This window comes from Tupaia chinensis, unplaced genomic scaffold (genome assembly GCF_000334495.1).
Source record: "Tupaia chinensis unplaced genomic scaffold, TupChi_1.0 Scaffold000671_1, whole genome shotgun sequence".
NCBI lineage: Eukaryota > Metazoa > Chordata > Mammalia > Scandentia > Tupaiidae > Tupaia > Tupaia belangeri.
Window position 1 is genome coordinate 658,773 of NW_006160193.1, and position 22,209 is coordinate 680,981.

Consider the following 22,209-nt stretch of genomic DNA (forward strand, 5'->3'; position numbering starts at 1 on the left):
ATATATATGCTTTGTATTTATGTAATCAATAGATACTCCTTGTTAGGTTCCTAAAAGATATTCTTTATGGTAAAACCTGTAGGAATTGACCAACAATGGAATGAACCAGGGTATCTGTCCAATTTTTTGCAACCATGCTTGATTATGGTATGATATATTTAGAAACAAGTATGAAATATGAATTTACCCACTTGGAAGTATTTTCAGCCCAATAGTCAAAGAGTTTTATTTAAAATACAGAATTTTGGAATAATATGAGGCTGAAGAAAAAAGAAATCAAGTATGAATCTGCCCTTAGAAAACACAAAGCCAAAGATTTTTATGATTTATTAGAATTAAACAATTTAATTAGAGTTGGCAGTGTAGTACAACAGTTACTGGATTCAGCTGTACTCTTACATCAACGTTCAGCAATTACGAATAAGGTCTAATTTATGTACCTGATGTAGGCTGGGTCTCTGGAAATACAAAGATCAATAACATATAGTCCATCCTTAAGGAATTCATCCCTATCCCATCTAGGTTAAGAATAGCTTAATTCACTGGAAGGAGATTGGCAAGGTAAAAGGACATTAGTACCTCCATTAGCTGTGTTCTTCTAGGGATTTGATTAAGTTGTCTGCCCAAGTCAACAAAAATGCTGTTGACTGGAATCTTTTGATGTCATCCTTGGAGAGTCATTGAGTAGGTCTATAGCCAGCATGGCCTTGCAGTTTGGTTTTGCAGTTTCATACAGTATATATTGCTACATTATAAGTTGTATAAATTTAGGTGGTTAAAGTTGATATATTTCTGTTTCCTAGTGGTTTGGCCATAGTTTTATATTAAGTGGATTCAGCATTTACAGTTTCCCCCCCAGGTCCTTTATTCAATTCTGTAATTTGAACCTCCTCTTACCTGTCTGAATTTTGTCAAGTAGCTTTTCTTCCTCTAAATTTTTAAGTGAGATTGTTACATATGTACAGAAAAGTGCACCAAATAAGCATGGGATTTTACAAAGTGAATGTATGCATTTAATTATCATCTAGATCAAGATATGGATCATTACCAGAATTAGTTTTGACATTAAGAAAAAAGAATTGTAGTAATGCATGATACAGTATGTTCTCTTTTGTATCTTTCATTCAGTTGTATGTCTTGAGTTTCCATGCTGTTGCAGATAACACGCTTGCTCCTTTTTGTTATTACATAGTATTCTATTGTAACCATGCCATAACTTTTTATCCTTCCTGTTATTGATAGATGTTTGAATTGTTTCCAGTTTTTAGCAGTTGCAGTAATGTTAAGAAAATTCTTATGGGACCAGCAGTTAGCTTAATGGATATGTCGCTGGACTCCCATGTGGTCGACTGCGGTCTGAGTCCTAGACCCAGTGGCTTAAAACTCATGCCAGGTGTGTGTGCGTGCGTGCCCAGGATCCTGAGAGGAGAACAGAGGAGAAGGGATTGCAGCATGGCCATCCCCCCTGGGGGGGTGATTTCTCACTTTCTGTCTTTCTGTCTGTCTCTGTTTGTCTGGTGAGTGCACATACCCTATAGCAAAAACCTCTCCAAAAAAAAAAAAAAAGAAAATTCTTATAGTTTCTTTGGGGAAGCATACTTATTTCAGGTTGTGTGTATACATAACAGAATTGCTGAGACACAGGGTTTGTGTGTGCTTGGCTTCAGTATAATAGATATTGCCAAGTAGTTTTCCGAAGCTGCTGTCTGAATTTACACTCTTCAGAAGCTCAGCATTCAATTTGCTCACTAACTATTGTGTTATATTTATTTTCAACTACTTTGGTAAATGTGTACTTTTATGGGTTGTATCTTAATTTTCTTGAAGAATATTGATTTTGAATACTTTTTCTATTCACACCAGCTGATTATTCTTCTTTTTTTCGTAAGTGTATTTCATATGTTTTGCCCATTAAGAAGGAAAATTGGGCTGTCAGGTTTGTTCTGATTTGTCAAAGTTGAGCTTTGTTATTGTACAATTTGTGTATTGTACATATCTTCCAGTTGGTGCTTTATCATTTAAAATTGACATGCTCCTCATATGATAACTTCTAGTGAACAAAATTTCTTCATTTTAATGAAGTTCACTGTATCAGTCTTTCTGTTTATGGTTAGTGCTTTTTATATTCTACTTAGGAAAATTTTGTCTACCTCAAGATCATGAAAATACTATTTTTTTTGAGAAATTTTATGTTTCCTATCATATTTAGGTAAAAGAAATTAAATTTTTGCAGGAAGCCAGTCAATATTTGTTTCCTCCCTATGGTTATCTAATGGTGTGAACCATTTATTGAAAAGATCATATAGACCCCAGAGCATTGCAGTGTGCTCTCAGGTGACCATATATGTTTGGATCTGTTTCGGGATATCCTTTTCTAGTGCCATTGGCCTCCTTACCTATCTTTTTCCAGTGCCATATTATTTAACTGCTGGTTTCATAATAATATGTGATGGTGTAAATCCTCCAACTTTGTCCTTCAAGATTATCTTTGCTATTTTGCACCCTTTGTATTTATATATAAATTTTTAAATTGACAATTTTTACAGAAATGCTTGTGGGATTTTCATTGATTCCGTCCTGACTCTCTAGATTAATTTAGAAAGAATTGACATCTTACCAGTATTCTCTTCCATGAACATGGTTTACCCCTGTATTTAGTTTTTCTTTTATTTGTCTCAGTTATGTTTATAGTTTTCTATGTCTGTGATCATATCTTCTATGTCTCTTTTTTCTAACTGCTTAATTCTTACACTATTTCTTTTGCATTATCTGATGATCTCAAACCTTTCCTTCATGTTGTTCAGTTGTCAAAGTATAACTGTTCTGTTTCTTGCTATTTGTAACGCACACATGCACACACCCAAAGTTCTGTAGTGACTATTGTTCTGGTTGTTTAGCTATGCAATTTTCTTATTATCCCTTTCAAAAATAATTTTCTTAATTTTTAATTTTTTTTTTTAAGCTTCCAGTGTATTTTATAAAGGTTCCTTCTTTTTTGGGGAGGACTGTGTTTTCTTTCAGATTAGTCTTTTGCTGTCTTTTGCATGCTGTGAAGCTTTTTATTTTCTCTTTTTATCTCCTAGTATTCTAACTTCATTGGCATGCATTTTCTCTTGATCTTATTCATACTGAATAGAAATGGCTTTATCTGGATTTACCAGATTATTGTATTTGTGAATCTGTGACTTCCTCATTTTATTAAACTTTTTCTTTTCCTCATAGTTTGGATTTAAGGGCATAGAATTGTTAATTCATTTTCTTTGCCTAATGGTGCATATTTGGGGAAGATCTGGTGAGCCTTAGACCAGTTATGTTTTCCCTCAGTATTTGCTTTTATTCTCTTCCTGACCAAAAGAGGCAAAAACTAGAATCTATTTGTGTGAGGCATTGTAAGTTAATCCACACTAAAAGAGAGACTGGGCTATTTCTTCTCCATAGCTTTAGCTTTTCATGTATTTCTTATTTTTTTCTCTTTGGTCATCTGTTCTGGTAATCACTGTTTATTGTTAAAGATAATTAGTTCTAAATGATTTTGATTATTCTGCCCTCTATCTCCAGGCTTCTTCCCAGTCAGGGAGGAAGCAAAATCACAGGGCTTGCTTTTGGTGAGTCACTGTGGGTGTAGGAAGGGTCTCCTCTTTTTAAGTCTTTCTTTTTTTTTTTTTTGGAGAGATTTTCACTGTAGGGCGCATGCGCTCGCCAGACAGACAGAGACAGAGAGATAGAAAGCGAGAAATCCCCCCCCGGGGTGGATAGCCATGCCGCAATCCCTTCTCCTCCATTCTCCTCTCGGGATCTTGGGCATGCACACACACGCGCCCGGCGTGAATTTTAAGCCACCGGGTCCAGGACGCGAACTGCGGTTGACTACATGGGAGTCCAGCGACATAGCCATTACGCTAACTGCTGGTACCATTTTTTTTTTTTTTAAGCTACCAAAATTACATCGTTAAATTGGAGTTATTAATGAAATTTTTCATTGGTATTCACTCACCTTCTTTTCCTCTGAATGGTTCAGGGGTGTACAGAGCCACATGCTGCTTCCTGGAAGTGTCTGCAAACTTATAGGTCATCACTTTGTAAAGGTTTAAGGTGTGAAGCTCTGTTACTTCTCTTTGCTCCTGAAATATTTCTTAGTTTTTATTTTGGGTTCATTTCTTCAGATACTAGGTGGATTGGTGTGAACTTTTAACTTCCAGATACTCCTATTTATATTTTTAAAATTAGGTTTTCGCTTTGTTTAAATATGTGAACATTTAGAGTTAATTAGAATTTGTATTCCTGTTTCACAAGAGTAAACCAAGCATGTTTTTACTTTTACCCTCAGAAAAGCTTTTAACTCCGCTCCTCAGAAATCATCTCCCATGTTATTGTCACCTGAGATTTTAGTTCTAGTTTTATGTTGTTGTTGTTTCATACACTGTGTATTTTTATTTAGAGTTAATAGTGATATTTTGTTACTGTTTTTTCTTTTCCTTGGTTTCATTTTTCAGAGTATATAATATATTCAAGTAGTCTTTTTTCTTAAGTTATTTTAAATTTTGCTAGAGGTCATATGCACTTGATGGAGAGAAAGAGGAAGAATATCACATCTGTAGTGCTTCTCTATTTTCTCCTATTGGAATTTTGAACGTGCACGCGCGTGCACGCACGCACCAGTGTGTTTTGTAAGCCACAAGGTCTGGAGCACAAACCATACAGGTGGCCATGTGGGATCATCTGCCTTAAGCACCACCCCACCGATTGGCCCTCAAGTGGTTTTTGAATGTGAGCTTATGAATGGTAAACTTTTGGAATTCTGTACAATCCCAGAACAGTGCAGTTGGCCGTGTAGGATACAGCACCATGTAGGGTACAGCACTTAACGTCCATCCTACCTGCTGACCCATAATTCTAACGTTTAACTCTTGAAAAATTTACCTTCTTATACATGTGAGTATTTCATTTCCTTCCATCTCGGAGACTCCTGCTACATGAGTATGGGAACTCTGAAAGGTAGCTTCTGTTCTCTGTGTCTCTTAACTCTTATCTTGATTATTCTTTTTCTGTCCTTGACACTGTTCTGGGTGATTCTATGGGCTATTTCTAGATCACTTGTTTTATCTTTTTTTTTAAGTCAAATTTTAAGAGAACTAGCTGTTTTCTTTATATTTATATCTGCTTATCCTTGTTTTACTGGTGTGATAACCTCTTAAATCTCTTTAAGAATAGTAACTATAATTTTTTATGTGAACTCTTTGGACATAGGATGAGTTCTTCTGTTTGATTTCTGTTTTGGTTCTGTCATTTTTCTTTGATTTTTGTCAATCTTTATCATTTATTTGTATTTTTTTTGTTGGTTGACTTTTTTTTTTTTTAAGGTTTTTGCCGTTGGGCACATGTGCTTGCCAGAGAGAGATGAACGACAGATAGAAAGTGAGAACTCACTCCCCGGTGGAGCTGGCCATGCTGCAATTCTTTCTCCTCCATTCTCTTCTCAGAACTTTGGGCATGCACACACATGGATCTGGCATGATTTTCAAGCTGCTGGGTCTGAGACTTGAACCAGTGAGCCATATGAGAGTTCAGCACCTTCACATTATGCCATCTGCTAGCCTCTGGTTGACAAATTTTAATAGTATGTTTGTCAACCCAAATTAGAACTTTTTTTTTTAAGTTATAGGGTATATGCACTCAAAAAGAGACAGAGGATGTGTTAGATCACACCCTGTTGGGATGGCCACGCTGCAGTCTCTTAATGCTCCTTTTGGGATTTTGGGCATGCACACGCAAGTGCCTACCATGATTTTTCAAGCCCCAGGCCACTGGTCCAACTTAAACCACGCAGATGGCCACGCGGGTCCCAGCCACCTTGGCCTCTGCACCACCTGCTGGCCCCTGGAATGGCTCCTGGAACACCTCTGTCCCTGTTAGTCTACTGTAGTTTTCCTATCAGAAGGCTACTTCCAGTCATTCGAAAGGATGAATGAGATATATGGCCAGAGAGCTTCTTTGCTGGCTGTCAGGACTCCTTGCTTCTCTAGTTCCTGTGTCTAATCTGGGGGGGTCCTTTAACATGATTACCTCAGGGCACCCTAGTGTGGGTGGCTGAAAGGCTGTGGATGGCACCCTGGGCTACACAGTAGAATCGCTGGGTGCTTTTTTTTGGGAGGGTTTTTTGCTATAGGGTGTGTGTGCTCACCAGAAAAACAGAGACAGAGAGACAGAAAGTGAGAAATCACCCCCTAGGGGGGGATGGCCACACCTTCTCCTCCATTCTCTTGGGATATTGGGCACACAACGCACACGTGCCTGGCGTGAGTTTAAGCCACCAGGTCTAGGACTCAAACCGTGGTCAAGCACATGGGAGTTCAGCGACATAACCATTATGCTAATTGCTGTTCCCACTGGGTGCTTTTAATATCCCATGACCTGGGTTGTATCTCAGGCCAGTTAATGAAAACCCTAGGACAGCTTCCCAGATGATTTTACTGGGCATACTTGAGAATGACTGAAAATCAAAATGTGAGTGCCTTACTTCTAGCTTCTGTGTAGGAAACAGCTCTTTGCAAGGAGACACTGCAGATATTTAGGCATTTCAGATTTTAAATAGTAACACATTTATCAGCCCTATGACCAGTTTTTGCACATGGGCAATACTACACGTGTGCTATGTTTTGATCGGTGTATATGTAAATACTTTGCCACAAGATAAAGAAGAATATTTGGTATCATACAAATTGAGGAATACACAGGGGAATTTATTTGTTGAAGTGATAAAAGCACTTGCTTATGAAGGCAACCAGCAGTTGTCATAATGACTATGTCACTGGACTCCCGTGTAGTAGACTGTGGTGCAAGTCCCGGGCCTGATGGCTTAAACTCAAGCTGGGCATGCCTGTGTGCATGCCCAAGATCCCGAGAGGAGAATGAAGGAGAAGGGATTGCAGCATGCGTGGCCATCCCCCCGGGGAGTGATTTCTCTCTTTCTGTCTCTCTTTCTGGTGAGTGCATGCACCCTATAGCAAACAAAGAAAAAAAATTCTCAAAAAAGAGCACTTGCTTATAAGATATACGCAGAGTTGAGATCTCAAAGGACAGCATTAGATCAAAATCCATTTTTCTTGGCTATCATGGCCATTTGTTAGGTTAGGAAATGTTAACATTTCTGTGTATTTCTTTTAATAAAAGAGGTGAGGTGGGGTTTTTTTTGTTGTTTTTTGTTTTTTGTTTTTTGTTTTTTGCCTCTAAATTTTTTCTCTGTGAACATGTTACCTTAACTATCTTGCTTGTAAGATTGTCGTAAGGATTAAAATGACAGGCACAAGCAAGTGCTCAATAAATGTTAACTGTAAACTGTAATATTGTTGATGCTATGATTGTACCCACTATTTTTTTCCTTGTTAGTCTTCTTGATGACAAAAAAGGTAACATATGGGGACCAGCAGGTGGCATGGTGGTTAAGGCGCTGGACACTTCCACATGGCTGACCACAGTTCGAGTCCTGGACCTGGTGGCTTTCTCTCTCTCTCGGGTCAAATTAAAATAAAAGAATGAATAAATAAATTAAATAATTCTTTTGAAAAAAGCTAACATGGAATGTTTTCATTTGAATCTGTTAATAAAATATTAAATACAATTAAAGTATAACTAACCCTCTTGAAATAAGTAAGATCTTACATTCTTAAAAGTTCAATAATAATATAGGATATTAGATATGAATGAAGACTAATTTATGTTTCTGTTTTGAATAATAAGTGATTGTGAATTGGTAAAAGTTGATTTTTGCATCAAAATAAAATAGTAATTACTTGGTAAAATAAGTCTCCATCATATAGCTCTGTAGCTTATTTATATTAACAACATATAAATTAAACTTGTAATTAACTTTGTCCCTGAAGCTTTTGCTTGATACTGAAGGACAATAAGCAGTTGACACAAAGCAGAGGACTTCTGACCACCAAAAGATTCTCTGCTATTTTCGGTCTGTGATATAGGAGTTAGATATTTTATAGATGAGGTTTATTGGGCTGAGATCAAGCAGTCTATTTTTAATAGTAACTCTAAAGTATCCTGCTGTGTTTTATAAGAAACTTGTTTGTGTATGCATTGAGATCAGTCAGTTCCCCATCAGTATAATCATAGGGTTTGATTTTTATTGACTTATTTATCTTTAAATATTAGTCTCCTTAGTTTACAGTGTTATAGCTTTCAAAGTCTTGTATTTTTCATTCTTATTTTGAGAATTTTCCAGGGGACTTCGTCATGGTCAGTACTAGTAATAAGATATTGACCATTTAAACTTAAGGTTGTCATGAGCACTTATGCAGTAGTCTGTTTTCTACTAGGACTTTAAATTATTTTATATATACTTTGTAGTATCCATATGACACATGTCTGTTCACAAACAATGAAACTAAAACTCAAAAGAGGCTAGTAGACTTGTCCAGGACCAAACAACTTTTATTATTATGCACTTTTCAGGGAAGCCAAGGCACTTAAAAATCTCCTGGTGATTTTAGGCATAAAATATTAAATACAATTAAAGCATAACTAGCCAACATTTACTTTTCCCCATAAATTGTTCTTGAAACTTCTTTTGTAACTTGCCAGAATGTGAACACACTCTTTAGTGAGTGATAGAGAGAAAGTGAGAAAGCACCCTGTAGGGGGTGTTCACACCACAATCCTTTATCCTCCATTTCTCCTTTTCAGGATTTTGGGCATGCACTCACACACACCTGCCTTTTCAAGCTGCCGGGTCTGGGACTGGAACCACACAATCAGTCATCTGGAATCCAGCCACCCTAATCATCACACCACTGGCTAACTCTGTCCTTGAAACATCTTAACTGTGCTAAAAGTTATTTACATTAATGGCAAAAATCATGCCTTCCAAGGAAATCATGAATGAAAATTGTCATGTTGATTATTCTGTTGTAGAAAAACATGCACTCACGTAATCAGTCTTGTAGATCTTTCAGCTCTTGAAATGGCCGTAAGTTTGATTATGTTAAAGTTTCATGATCCTTATAATATGAATGATGTTAGAGTCGTGAAAAGCCATTGGTGGCAACAAGTTGGAAGTTGGATTTCCTGTTTTCAAAAGTGCTTTCTAGGTCGTGACTGCTAGTATATGAAATTTTGATGAGAATAAGTTCTTGTGCATGTGCTTCTGTAAATCTTGTGATCAAGAAAGATACTGCATTTTGGGTCTGGTCCTATAGAGCAGCAGTGAAGCACTGTGTAGAGGAAACTGGATCTTACATGGCCAACAAGGGTTTCAGTCTCAGCCTCTGCAGCTTACACGCTGGACATGTGAAGTCTGTGCACAGTTTCTTCATAATATACATTTTCTGTGAACTTTTTGAAGACCCATGTATTGTGATATAACTGTTTACCTTCATAAAAGATATGACCTTTTTTCCTCCAGTTACTATCAAGTAACCCATATCCTATTTTTAGTTATAACTAAGGAATGTAATTGTAATTTATAGATAATATACATCTGCCTGGTGACATCAGGAGAGCCTTGATCAAATACATAAGGTTAATTGATTAGCACAATCATATATTCTTTGAATTGTTGGAAAAGTCATGACATGTTTTTCTGTGCAAAAATGCATCATGACTTTTCCGAAAAACCAATATATTTAGAGTTCTTTATTCTTTGACCCATGTGCAGTACCATTTAAAGACAGTACAAGTAGACATTTTAAAAGTTGTAGGCTGTATGTGCTGTTTCTAAAATAAACATGTCCAACTTTTGTAATGAAGCAGGGAGAAACCCCAGCAGCACTGCCCAAGTACGCACTCATCTCCCTGAGATAAATCTGTGATTCCGACCAGCTCATCTTTGAGTCTGTTGAATGCATTTAGAAGTGATCTTTCCACTCTTGACTTTGGAAGCAAAGCATTGGTCTTTGGTTTTTGGCTCTGGAGATTTTTATTATCTTAAAAGTTAAGTCTCTTGGGGCCAGCAGGTGGCGTGGTGGTTAAGGGTGCTGGACTCCCACATGGCTGACCCACCATAGTTCAAATCCTGGACTTGGTCGCTTGTTTTCTTACTTTCTCTCTTTCTCTTTCTTTCTCTCTCTGTCCCCTTCTAGACAAATTAAATAAATAAAATAAAGTCCAATAAAATAATTATTTAAAAAAGTTAAAGTTAAGTCTCTTTAAGTCTATATAACTGGTTTCCAATCACTGTTTAGACTATTTGTAAATTATCAGTCCAAATGCATCTAGCCAGTTTGTCTTCCTGTTTCTAAATTGGAAGTGAGAAGCTGCTAATTAACTAAATTTTAGCCTAGCATATCTGAACACTTCAAAATAATAATGTGTAATATATACATTAATGCCCCTTGAAATAAACCTAATTTTGAAAACTAGCTATTTTAACTGTGCTAAATTAAAAAAAAAAACATTATTGTAAGTTTATTTCTTGAGTTATACTTGTATGCCATACAGTATTTTGGTTTCCTTTATAAATGCAAATAAAGGCACCTGTGAGACCTGGTATAAAATGTGACAGAATCGGAGATCAGCATAGTCACTTCAGGAAGCTGTTTTTCTGTTCAAAGGGAACCAAAATGTGTACAGCTGAAGCCTAGCTATATTGACAAATAACAAAAGGAAGCCCTTTGGAGGTATTCAAAGAAAAAAGCTGGCAGCAAATTGTTCAGAGTTTTACCCACTGTCTTATAAAATGAATAACATACTTACATACTACCAAACTTAAGGAGTTTCCATCTTGTTTTCGGGGGTTTGTTTCTTTTTCATTGGTGGTCTGTAGACCACTGGTCTTTTCCATCCAAACTACGCCTATTATCAGAAAAGTTGAGCAGGAGCTACTGGGCTGAAGTGTGGATTAATGCAGCTCAGTGCTTTACCTAATGCACACTGCTTAAAGCACAGGTGTTTCTTTTGTTGGTTGAATACTGTCTGATTTTCATTCCAGTGTAATTTACCTGCATGGAGATTAAGAATGCTCCTTTTTATTAAATAATCTTGAAAACAAGATGAATGCACTACGTTCTTGGTTAGAATGTATTGGGTAGTTTCTTTTATAATGAGCATTTAAAAATCTGCCCTCTGAAAACTGGAAAATGCCACCTTTCCTATGAGGAAAGCAATATAGTACTGAAATATCCCTCCTTAATTTTGGTCTGACGAACAAAAGTGTCTGTGTTTATTCCTGCCTAATGCATCACAAATCTGCTGACATGCTAACCTTGGAGTCTTGGCTGGCGTTAATCAGGCCTGTGCACCGGCAGGAAAGATGTACCTAATGCACTCCATCAGTGCAGTTTGCATATGGAAGTTCTCACAGGGGAGCTGCCCTATGCCAGCTGAGGGTTACCTGCCCACTGCAGTTATTGTATGTAATTATCGAACCAATCTGTTCAGCCCAGCAGGGTTTAGATGGTAATCATGAAGCAACACTTTGGAAAAGAAAGATGTAAGGCACTTTCCCCTTCTCACATCAGTTATATGAAGTTATAGCTACTCTTCCAGCTCTTTTTGAGAAGCAATACCTCCATATACGGATCTGCTAAATGAATGTCTTTTAAAGTTTCTTGAGGTTTATCAAGTTGTTGTTTTTGTGTATGTGAAGCCTTTTCTTGAGGAACAGGGTGGGTATCTTTGAGTTTTAATCTATCCATGGCCACCTTAAGGATGTTTGGAAACAGTGGAATTGATTGTAATTCATAGGTAATAACAGTTCTGACCATTTGGAGACTTCAAGGTACTGTGGTTTGAGCAGAGTTCAGCTTCCCCATGTCGTTCTCTTTGGAGCAGAGCTCACGGTTGCCATTAGGAGGAAGAACAGTGTGCTGTCAGCAGGTATTATCCTCGTGTATAGCTGTACACAAGATGGCCTGCAGCAAGGAACATTCTCAGATGAAGTTTAACCTCATACTAATTGTTAGAAAGTATAAATGAGGACATTCTGTTACATTGTAAATCTAGGGAATTTGGGACATATCAGATGGTTTCCTCAGCGAAATACACTTATTTTAGGCAACCTAGAGAAACTTTGAATTAAAGTTTGATTTTAACACATTTCCATTTAAAACTACAAGAGGTAAAGTTGCATGAAAATACCAAATTTTATATTTATTACTAATGTCCTCTATAATTATGCCCATGTGTAGAGATGTTCAGTAATGTGAAACTTTACACAGGGCTGGACTCATTAGAAATCGTAGTGATCACTAGTAACAGAAAGAAGAGGATGGTCCCCAAATGGGGAGAATGGTATCATTGGCCTGAGTGAGTGGTGACAGCAAGTCTGTAAAACAGTTTGTTTTAAAAGAGCTTCTGTATGAGCAGTCTTCATGGCTGGAACATAGATTCCCATGCTGAGCTTCAGGAAGCATAAAAGCTAGGTGATTTTAACAGGTACACTCCCCATCCAGAATAACTATGATTGGAAGTTCTCTACTCTCATTTTCTTCCTTCCTGCATTCCTCTGGTGGGTAGTACTATCCTGTAGTTGTGAATATCCTCCCTGTACATCTGACACACCCACACCTGTATACCTTCATGTATATATTGATCTATAGTAAGTTTATATTTTTTTACCTATTTGACGTTAGACCATCTCTCTCTCTCTCTCTCTCCCCCCTTCCCTCTCTCTCTTGTATTTTCATATGTAAGAAGAGAAAGAAGGAAATTGAAGAAAGCACAGAATCTAGTGTTGAAGAGATGGAATGTTCAAACTCACAGACAGAGGACGCCACACAGACCCGTAAGTTGAAGAGTTTTGCTTAACTTCTTCCATATATAAACACAGATCTCTCTTCCTTCCGCTAGTTGAGGGGCTGTTTGGGTCATAACAGGTTTTATAATAAAATGTTATTTAGCACCCTATATTTGAATCGCGTGTCCCAATGTCTTTTGTACACATCTTTTCCATCCAAACTACGCCTATTATCAGAAAAGTTGAGCAGGAGCTACTGGGCTGAAGTGTGGATTAATGCAGCTCAGTGCTTTACCTAATGCACACTGCTTAAAGCACAGGTGTTTCTTTTGTTGGTTGAATACTGTCTGATTTTCATTCCAGTGTAATTTACCTGCATGGAGATTAAGAATGCTCCTTTTTATTAAATAATCTTGAAAACAAGATGAATGCACTACGTTCTTGGTTAGAATGTATTGGGTAGTTTCTTTTATAATGAGCATTTAAAAATCTGCCCTCTGAAAACTGGAAAATGCCACCTTTCCTATGAGGAAAGCAATATAGTACTGAAATATCCCTCCTTAATTTTGGTCTGACGAACAAAAGTGTCTGTGTTTATTCCTGCCTAATGCATCACAAATCTGCTGACATGCTAACCTTGGAGTCTTGGCTGGCGTTAATCAGGCCTGTGCACCGGCAGGAAAGATGTACCTAATGCACTCCATCAGTGCAGTTTGCATATGGAAGTTCTCACAGGGGAGCTGCCCTATGCCAGCTGAGGGTTACCTGCCCACTGCAGTTATTGTATGTAATTATCGAACCAATCTGTTCAGCCCAGCAGGGTTTAGATGGTAATCATGAAGCAACACTTTGGAAAAGAAAGATGTAAGGCACTTTCCCCTTCTCACATCAGTTATATGAAGTTATAGCTACTCTTCCAGCTCTTTTTGAGAAGCAATACCTCCATATACGGATCTGCTAAATGAATGTCTTTTAAAGTTTCTTGAGGTTTATCAAGTTGTTGTTTTTGTGTATGTGAAGCCTTTTCTTGAGGAACAGGGTGGGTATCTTTGAGTTTTAATCTATCCATGGCCACCTTAAGGATGTTTGGAAACAGTGGAATTGATTGTAATTCATAGGTAATAACAGTTCTGACCATTTGGAGACTTCAAGGTACTGTGGTTTGAGCAGAGTTCAGCTTCCCCATGTCGTTCTCTTTGGAGCAGAGCTCACGGTTGCCATTAGGAGGAAGAACAGTGTGCTGTCAGCAGGTATTATCCTCGTGTATAGCTGTACACAAGATGGCCTGCAGCAAGGAACATTCTCAGATGAAGTTTAACCTCATACTAATTGTTAGAAAGTATAAATGAGGACATTCTGTTACATTGTAAATCTAGGGAATTTGGGACATATCAGATGGTTTCCTCAGCGAAATACACTTATTTTAGGCAACCTAGAGAAACTTTGAATTAAAGTTTGATTTTAACACATTTCCATTTAAAACTACAAGAGGTAAAGTTGCATGAAAATACCAAATTTTATATTTATTACTAATGTCCTCTATAATTATGCCCATGTGTAGAGATGTTCAGTAATGTGAAACTTTACACAGGGCTGGACTCATTAGAAATCGTAGTGATCACTAGTAACAGAAAGAAGAGGATGGTCCCCAAATGGGGAGAATGGTATCATTGGCCTGAGTGAGTGGTGACAGCAAGTCTGTAAAACAGTTTGTTTTAAAAGAGCTTCTGTATGAGCAGTCTTCATGGCTGGAACATAGATTCCCATGCTGAGCTTCAGGAAGCATAAAAGCTAGGTGATTTTAACAGGTACACTCCCCATCCAGAATAACTATGATTGGAAGTTCTCTACTCTCATTTTCTTCCTTCCTGCATTCCTCTGGTGGGTAGTACTATCCTGTAGTTGTGAATATCCTCCCTGTACATCTGACACACCCACACCTGTATACCTTCATGTATATATTGATCTATAGTAAGTTTATATTTTTTTACCTATTTGACGTTAGACCATCTCTCTCTCTCTCTCTCTCCCCCCTTCCCTCTCTCTCTTGTATTTTCATATGTAAGAAGAGAAAGAAGGAAATTGAAGAAAGCACAGAATCTAGTGTTGAAGAGATGGAATGTTCAAACTCACAGACAGAGGACGCCACACAGACCCGTAAGTTGAAGAGTTTTGCTTAACTTCTTCCATATATAAACACAGATCTCTCTTCCTTCCGCTAGTTGAGGGGCTGTTTGGGTCATAACAGGTTTTATAATAAAATGTTATTTAGCACCCTATATTTGAATCGCGTGTCCCAATGTCTTTTGTACACACGTTATGCTTGCTTTTCCCAGTAATCATGAAGTTGGGGCCAGGGAACTCATTTTGCAGAGTTGGAGCTTGAGACACTGAGCATTTGAATGCCAGGGCTATTGTGAAAGAGTTCGAGGTAGAGATCGTCACGCTGTAATTTTCAGGCCAACATCTTTCCACTTCCTCTCACTGACACATAACTCTGGAGATGACGGTGAACGTCGGGAGTCAGACGATCAGTGCACAGGCTTATTGCAGCTGCCAAATTCCACTTGCCTGTGAAGTCTGCCAACTCCTCTTTTCTCCCAACAAGTCAGGAGATGAGGAATTAAAGCTTTGAATCATCACTTTTCAAAGCTCTTGAAACAAAAAAAGTAAGATATGAAGTAATTTCTTAGATGGCTTATAAACTGATGTCAAATACACTTCTAATAATGGAGTGGTTCCAGAACTGACATTAGCAAACACAACATCTGCAAAGGGCAGCACCGGCTGGACTTCGGTTTGGTATATTTAATAAATGACCGGTACGCTTCAGGTTTGGTAATGGATGATTTACAGGACTCAACGAAGAGAGATTCAGTCTTACTCACCATACCTATTTTTTTCTTTAAGGATTTCTCTCCTGCCTGCCTGCCTTTTGTTTATTATTTTGTTGAGCCTGAAATATTTCTTGATTTTCAATAGAAGTGGCTTATTTTTGGTAGTATGGGGTCGTTGAAAAAGTCATGACGCATTTGTACAGAAGAATACGTCATGACTTTTCCAATGACCCAATAGTTTATTAGAGTATATGTGCCCTGTTGAGCCAGGCCCAGGCTGTATTCTTTTACCTTCTTTTTGACAGTGCACTGGTGCATTTTTGTAGATGCCCTAGCTTCAGAGAGAATCATCTTTACCCTGATTTAATAACATTTTGTTCATTCTGTATTTTGGATTGAACATACTAGGTTTATCCGCACTTACCCAAGAGAATACTTTCGATATGTAAAGAGGAAGTAGATAACTTTACTCTAGAGGCTGAAGGTTTTGAAGTAGTCCCTTTCTTTTTTCTGCTGCCATCTTCCATTCGCTTTTCTTTTTTTCCTCCTCCCTGTCTTGTTCATTTTGTCATTAGGAAGTGAGGAGTCCCAAGGAGCAATACAGCGAAGTGTGTCTCAGCCAGAGGCTAGCAGCAGCAACTGTGACAGTGAGTGGGAGGGAATTAAGGAGCATTTGTAGAGATAGAGTAATATTCTTTATTTTTTAATGATTAATTATTTATTTTGCATTCTTTCACTGAACATCATCACAGCATACAAAATGCAGTTTCCCAACCAGATACACTGTATAGTGGCTTAGGCATACATGTTATCACAAATAAGTTTCCATTTCTTGTTACACACACACACACATGTATGTGTATATATATGTATGTATATGTTCATGTATTATGTATATGTATGTATGCATGTATATGTATGTATATATGTATATGCATGCATGTATATATATATGTATGCATGCATATCCCATTTCTTACCCTCTGCCATATCTGACCCTCTTCCCACTCTGTCTCTGCTATCTGCAGTTGCTTTCCATTCCTTTTTTTTCCTCCCACATTTTATTGGTTAACAAAATATCTTAATTGATCTAACTACTTTCAATTCTTTTAAGTAAAATCCCTTAAACTTAAAATTTGGCAGTTTTAGTTTCAGAAAGGTCTTACCTTGTTCTAGTCCAGTGGATACTGGTTAGGTCAAAGGCAGAGTCCCAGCAACGCATGGGGAAATCTCATCCCTTTTGACTGCTTGGAGATCGTTTGTTACCTGAAATTTCCTTAATGAGGAATGATACTGGTTTTGTTTGATAAAAATGATTTTAAATCCTAATGTAATTATGAAAAAAAAATTTATACCTAAATTTTAAGGTAATGTCCTCATACTGATGTTTTTTTTTTTTTTTCCTGAGGAAAAAAAATATTTGTTATTACTGACGAGAGACTAGCCTCATAGATAATTCAAGGAGAATAATTTAGGTTTTTCAACCTAATTTTTATAAGAAGATAAAGAATAACAGATTCTCTTATTCACATAAACTCTGAATTGCTTTACTTAAATGCCTTTTATTTTCTCTTTGTAATTCATTTTTTCTATAAAATATAAGGCTAGTGAAGATATTTTATGATAAATAGTCATAAATGAGAGAAATATTACCTGAAGTGGTCAAACATTATTGCTTTCAGCAAAAACAAACAAAAAAGCCAAGGTTTTATGTAAAGTATTTATCAGTTTAAAGTAACCTGAAGGAGAAGGCACTCTTTTGCATTTTATTTGTTTTTAATTTTTAAGAAATATGTACAATTTAGTGAATTTTGTGTTTTAGAGCTTTAAGATTTTTGTGTCATAAATGTGTTTCAAGCATAGTTCCCTCTAACAGCAGCTTTAGAAATGTCAGTTTCTTCATTAACAATTTTATTTTCAAACACAATTTATGGTTTACAATATGGTAAGAGATTTTTCTCACTGTGTGATCTTTCAGAATGCTGTGCCTAGCAAAATGGGAGCAACTCTCCTTTAATATCTATTTGGACCATTTTAAAAACGTGTATAATTTTCTTGATACACCTAAACTCATTTTGAATAGTTGGGGGTCTATTGTGTGAGAACACATTCTGAAAGCTTTCAAATGTGTATTGTGTAGGTTTTCTCAGAGAAAGAGAGGGGGTGATGGGGTGGTTTTCAAGAAGAACAGAGGCCTCTAATCCTTTTATTTTTATGCAAGGCATAATTTTTACCAATTGAGAAAATTTGGTTATTTGCTGCAAGTAATTTTTCCTCTTAAAAAACGATAAGCCTTAAAAAACCATTTGTATTCTGGCATTTCAAAAACATGCCAATATTTCAGAGTTGTACTAAAAATTAGTTAATGTAGCCATGATATGTATGGCTAGCAAGCTCCTGTTTATGAAGCGTTGACTGTTCTTGTTGGTATTACTTTTGAAGTACCTTCAGTTTTGGACCATTCCTGAGGCTTCTTTGAAGAAATAATGACTGGTCAAGAAACATGTATTTTTAAGGGCCCCCTATTAAGAAGTTTTCTTGTTTTTGTTTTCCATTTATAAAATTGAAGACCAATATCCCAAACTTGTGTTATTTTTCATATATGTATCCAATTTCACTCATCAATCTTATGATTGGCCCTCTTACCTATAGTAGTATATTGTGAAAATTATATACATATAAAAACCATTTTCATATGTCATGAAAATGGTTATATTTTAAATTGAAGAGACAGGAAGATAAATTTTTTTTCTGGCAACTATCAGAAGTGGTTATTAGGGAAAACACTGATTCATGTAACAAAGTCTCCAAGGTGCTTAGTACTGATTATATAGTAATTCTAGGTAGTGATAGCATTTTTAGTTGCAGCGAGAAATTTTAAGTGTAGATTGAAGGGAGTAAGTAGCAACATACATAATTTAAGAGTAAAATTTCAAATTAGGACTACCACTTGAGTAGTTATACCATTGATTGTACTTCAGTGTACTTGATAATGTGGCTCTAGAATCAAATTTTATTGAAAAGGATTTATTTCTTTTCTTTTTTTTTTTTTTAAGAGAGATTTTTGCTATAGAGTGTTTTTTGCTGGAGAGACAGAGAGACAAAGCAGGAAATCATTCTGGGGTCAGGGGTGGGGGAGGATGGCCACGTCACAATCCCCTGTCCTCCATTCTCCTCGTGGGATTTTGGGCATGCATACACATGCGCCTGGCATGAGTTAGCTGCTGGGTCTGGGACTCAAACCACGGTCGACTACGTGGGAGTCCAATGATATAACTTATGCTATCTGTTGGTCCCCATTTTTGTTTTTCTATGCACAAATTATTTGAACAATTTTGAAATAAAAATGTAAATATGCCATGGGGTATTTTTAATAAAAGGCTGTCTCACAAAAATTGAAAAAAAAAAAAAAAACCACTCAGATTGTAGATCATTCGCTCTATAGCCTAAAGTATATAGGCTATGCATTATGACTGACAGAAAAAAAAAAGATATTTATGTATGTTTGAAGTTTGCTTTAATTGATCTGTATGGCAATTGAATAGAAACTGTAACTTGGAAAAATAAAAATAAAAAATACTATTTTTTAAGCTGATCTTCCAGTTAAGAAACCAAGTAACCACAGTCAGAAAACCTTTAGAAACTGTTTGTTATTACACTGGTGGGATAGATATTGTGTCCCACATTCAATGACCATTTTGTACTTTTCAGAAACGAGTATTGATCTGTTATTTAGTGCATTCAATTGACTAGTTCTAGACTACCACGCTGTCCCTCCCTCTGGTGCCACTGCTCATTCCTGGCTGAGCGGATGGTGGGTCGGACCGGTCAGTGGGAAGGAAGCATCCACACTTGACCTGCCAGCAGAGGCAGAGGTGATCAGGGAAGGACATCTTCTCACTGCACTGTGCTGGCGCAGGAGGTGGGGTGGGGTCATAAATGGGAGGAAGAAGTCTCCCTGGAAAGGCATAATTCCCGTGTCTTGTGCTGCCATAGAGAATCACTGACATTTGGCCCAGGGAATCGTGGGTAGATAGGCGCCGTCTGAAGGCACTTAGACCAGCATAAGATAGGATGTTTTTCTAGGAGGCTGCACGATTCCTAGGGAAAATATTACAATCGCCCAGTGCTCTTCAGCTTCCTAAAAAATAGTGGTGGTAGGTTTTAATATTAAAGCCCCTCATGTAGGATAAAGTTCCTTGCTTTTCATAATAAGCATAATTGCATCTTTTCCTCTCAAGGAATGAGTGCTTGCTTGTCTTGTGCTGTAGTCTACATTTGGAGTTAATGTTTTAAATTTTATGGTAGAAATTTTTGGGAGAAATACTTCCTACCAGTGTAAATTAGACGTGTTTTACCAGTGGAAGAGTTCCTGTAGAATAAGGCTTAGGGCTAGAAGGTAGACTTTGTTAGCACACTTTTGGACATATTAAAAAATTGATGCAATTTCCTAAGATTTTTAGATTACTAAAGATTACTAACAATTAGACCTTTTAGTGCAGATTTCCTTGTGACAAACATCAATTGGATTTTCAAATATTAATAGTACACATGGGAATATTTTTCTGTTCTTCTCTTGATTTTGTAAATTAATGATTTAAAATTCTTTGATTTCTCTTCAAGGTTCAAGAACCAGAAAGAGACTCCAGAAGTAAATCAAATGCCATGAACCAATTTTCCTTTTTTTCCTTTCATTGGACTTTTGTATTGTGTTTTATTTTTGTGAGTCTTGTGCAGTGGAAGCAGTAATTAAATATCTATGTCTTTGGAAAACAAACTTAAAGAAAAATACTTTGTACAATTTATTAAAGGCTAACGTATGGAATTCCCATATCGTCAAGTTATACTCTTTAAGCTTTCTCAAGCTGTGTGTGTTTGAGGTTTGGGAGTCCATGTAAGAAAAATGACTATAGATGATGTGCACTCTTCTAATCACTGTGCGTTTCCTAGAATGGATAAAAATGTCTGTCAAAGTCCTCACTTTTAAGGAAATGCAAAACTTAAAATAAAAGTCTCTTTTTGCTTGATAACAGATACACAATTTGTTGGCGGGCATGAGGTTTGGTGTATGTTGATTTGTTCTGTTCCATAAGCATCCATTAAACACCTGCTGTACAAAGAATGGAAAGGAGTATGAAAAAAAAAAAGTGGACTGAGTGTATCTATGATAGAGAAAATATACATATTTGAAATTTCCTAAGAATGATGTAAGTATGCAAATCATATGACAAAAAAGCAGGTGATAAATCATCAGGGGGTAGCACTTTCAAAGACTGAAGACTGACTTCCTTTAAGAAAGTCCTAAGTTGGAGGGAGGGCAAACACATATAGATAGATACAGTTATATAGATTATTATTTATTATATAATACATTATCTTGTAGTAAATATACAAATATATATGCACACATAGAGAGAATACACTTATTTTAAATTCAGTTTTTAAAGCATGTAGTATTTGTACTGTAACCAAGCATTTTAGAATTTTAGTGACTAGAAATTTCAGAGATGGGATGTTTTTAGTTGCCTTGGGAACAAAAGCTTGGAATTTTAACATCTTTATGAATGGTTTCAGGTATATTTGCTGTTAGAGAAACTGGGATTGGAGTCTGTTTTCTAATGGCTGACACACCTTACCACTGGAGCACATGCAGTGTTGTAGGTGGTATTAAGGACTCAACTTCGTTTTAAGCGCCAGAGTGTGTGCACATGCCAGAGAAAAAGGGAAAGAAAGCTTCCCGACAGTGGGAGGTAATCCCATCTCAGTCCCTTCTCCTCTCTTTCTCCATGCTGTTAAGGTTTTGAGCGTGCACGCATTTGTGCCTGGAATGTTCTTCAAGCCACCAGTGCTGAGATTTCACAGTCAGCAATGTGGAATCTGACTTTCATGCTAACTGGGTGGAGGGGCCGACCCTAGGACACAGTTACACTTAAATACTTAAGTTTTTAAGTAGGCATTTAAGAAATAATAACTAGGACATTAAGTTAGGATTTCTCTGTTGCTTAGGACAAGCCTAAACTAGCCATTTCAGTTTTTAAAAAGTGTGTTGATTTGAAGAAAATACTAAGTAATTTGTTGTACAGGTGGAATGTGGACATAGGAGAAATTGTCAAGGTTACCCCAAGTTTGAGGAACTGCATCAACACTATGATTGTAACTTTTGGCTCTCTGATGTGGGTATTTAGTTGTCCTGTGAAGCATTTATCACAGTAATAGGCAGATTGAAAAATGCAAAACCGATCTTCAGACTTCCCTTTGAAGGCTAATCCTTGAATACCTCCTAAAGTTCTAGAGCTGTGTGTCTTTTTAGAATAGAGAATTAGATTTGGGGCAGAGATGACCCCAGCTCTGTGTAAAAGGCTGGATTTTTGTACTCCAGTGTTATGGTCCCAAGTGTATTTGAAACACCTAAATCAACTCTCAAGTTCTGCTTTAAACACATTGACGCTTAAAATAGGATTAAATATGTGTGGTGTGTTTTTGAATATATGCCTTAGCCTTTTTTATTTCTCAAAACACAAAACATAGCAAAACCTGTTGGTTAAATATTAAGAAAACAGATACTTCCTCACATATTGTTTAAAATGAGTACTGGCGTTCTGTCGAATATTACTGTGTCGGCGTGGCTAGAGAAATGAGTGAGAAGCTACTAGCCACAGTAGCCAGCTTGATCCCTCAGGGTCAGCCGCC

At 37.0% G+C, this 22,209-nt stretch overlaps 1 protein-coding gene across 3 annotated transcripts in view; it reads left to right on the forward strand.

The window, feature by feature from the left end:
* The window catches only part of VRK1 (VRK serine/threonine kinase 1), a 68,588-nt gene extending 48,042 nt beyond the window's left edge, over positions 1-20,546 (forward strand). The window contains exons 12-13 of one of the 3 annotated variants that reach the window (XM_014592204.2): positions 12,643-12,730; positions 16,095-16,213. In XM_014592204.2, coding sequence (XP_014447690.1) covers positions 12,643-12,730; positions 16,095-16,198 — 192 coding nt within the window. In that variant the 3' untranslated portion in view covers positions 16,199-16,213. Of the gene's footprint in view, positions 1-12,639; positions 12,731-16,094; positions 16,214-20,142 lie in introns of those variants that run through there. The other 2 variants (XM_014592203.2, XM_006159972.3) reach the window with 2 other exon arrangements.
* The last annotated feature ends 1,663 nt before the right edge of the window (positions 20,547-22,209 follow it).